At 31.3% G+C, this 859-nt stretch overlaps 1 protein-coding gene across 1 annotated transcript; it reads right to left on the reverse strand.

The window, feature by feature from the left end:
* Window positions 1-29: 29 nt before the first annotated feature.
* On the reverse strand, window positions 30-691 carry LOC118750348. Its single transcript, XM_036485066.1, has 3 exons — window positions 671-691; window positions 269-406; window positions 30-207 (listed from the first exon to the last, which is right to left on the reverse strand). Coding segments are annotated over exons 1-3 (303 nt in total). The 5' UTR covers window positions 673-691; the 3' UTR covers window positions 30-44.
* Window positions 692-859: the final 168 nt, after the last annotated feature.

An 859-nucleotide genomic window follows, 5' to 3' on the forward strand; every position in this document is an offset into this window, starting at 1 on the left:
AAAAAAATCCAGGGGAAACCTATCTGTAGTTTAAAATTAGCATTTCAGCTTACCTCGCAAGTTACCCAGTCGTCGAGAACATTGCCACAATTAATTTTTTCTACAGGATGATAGTATTTCATTACTTCTGGATCATCTAATGGTAGCTGAGGCAGACGACATTCACCGCGATTCATAGGCGAACGTATAGAGCGCTCAATAATTAAGCTAAATCATATCAAATATGAAACGCAAACTATTAAAATGTTTGTTGTAAAAAAATACTTACATTTTCTCACTACGATCCATTTCCTTTGGCCCAGTAAATAACAGAAAAAGGACCACTATGAGTACCGATAGTAAAGCGCCAATTTTATAGGCGACACGGCGTCGTATCTTCCGCATAATTGTAAATATGTAATTAAGCCTGGACAGAGTAAAAAATGTATTATTAATAAAAATAATTTAACTAAATAAATAATGGGAAAAATATGGAATATTTCCGTCATAACCCAATAAAACTGCCCTCCATTTTTTCGAACGGCATTAAGGAATACCTCCTAATAGTACGGCGCTTTGCTAATCTAAATATAGTAAAATACTATGTATGTATTTGGTAGGTATGTATTAATTAATAATTATTCATTAATTTGTTTGAAATCCCTATATCTTGAACTTAGTTTGTACACACATATTTACGAACGGCTATCAAATAATTTTTTATAATACTTTTGTATACAGCATGATTCAATATTCAACTTGTTAATTTTATACTTTCCTTCTAACAGCGCTCCAAATAATGCATAACAACAACAAAATTATATCAATCCAACAAGATTATCTTTGTCCAATTGATAAAATATCGTTGTTGCAAGAAAAA

Source organism: Rhagoletis pomonella, unplaced genomic scaffold (assembly GCF_013731165.1).
Source record: "Rhagoletis pomonella isolate Grant_MI unplaced genomic scaffold, Rhpom_1.0 Rhpom_scaffold_00212, whole genome shotgun sequence".
Taxonomy (NCBI): Eukaryota; Metazoa; Arthropoda; class Insecta; order Diptera; family Tephritidae; genus Rhagoletis; species Rhagoletis pomonella.

Bases quoted from the DNA above. Each gene is read 5' to 3' on its own strand.
- LOC118750348 (XM_036485066.1), bottom strand. The intron at 208-268 runs GTAAGTATTTTT...GATATGATTTAG, and splicing joins ATGGATCGTAGTGAGAAAAT to CTTAATTATTGAGCGCTCTA.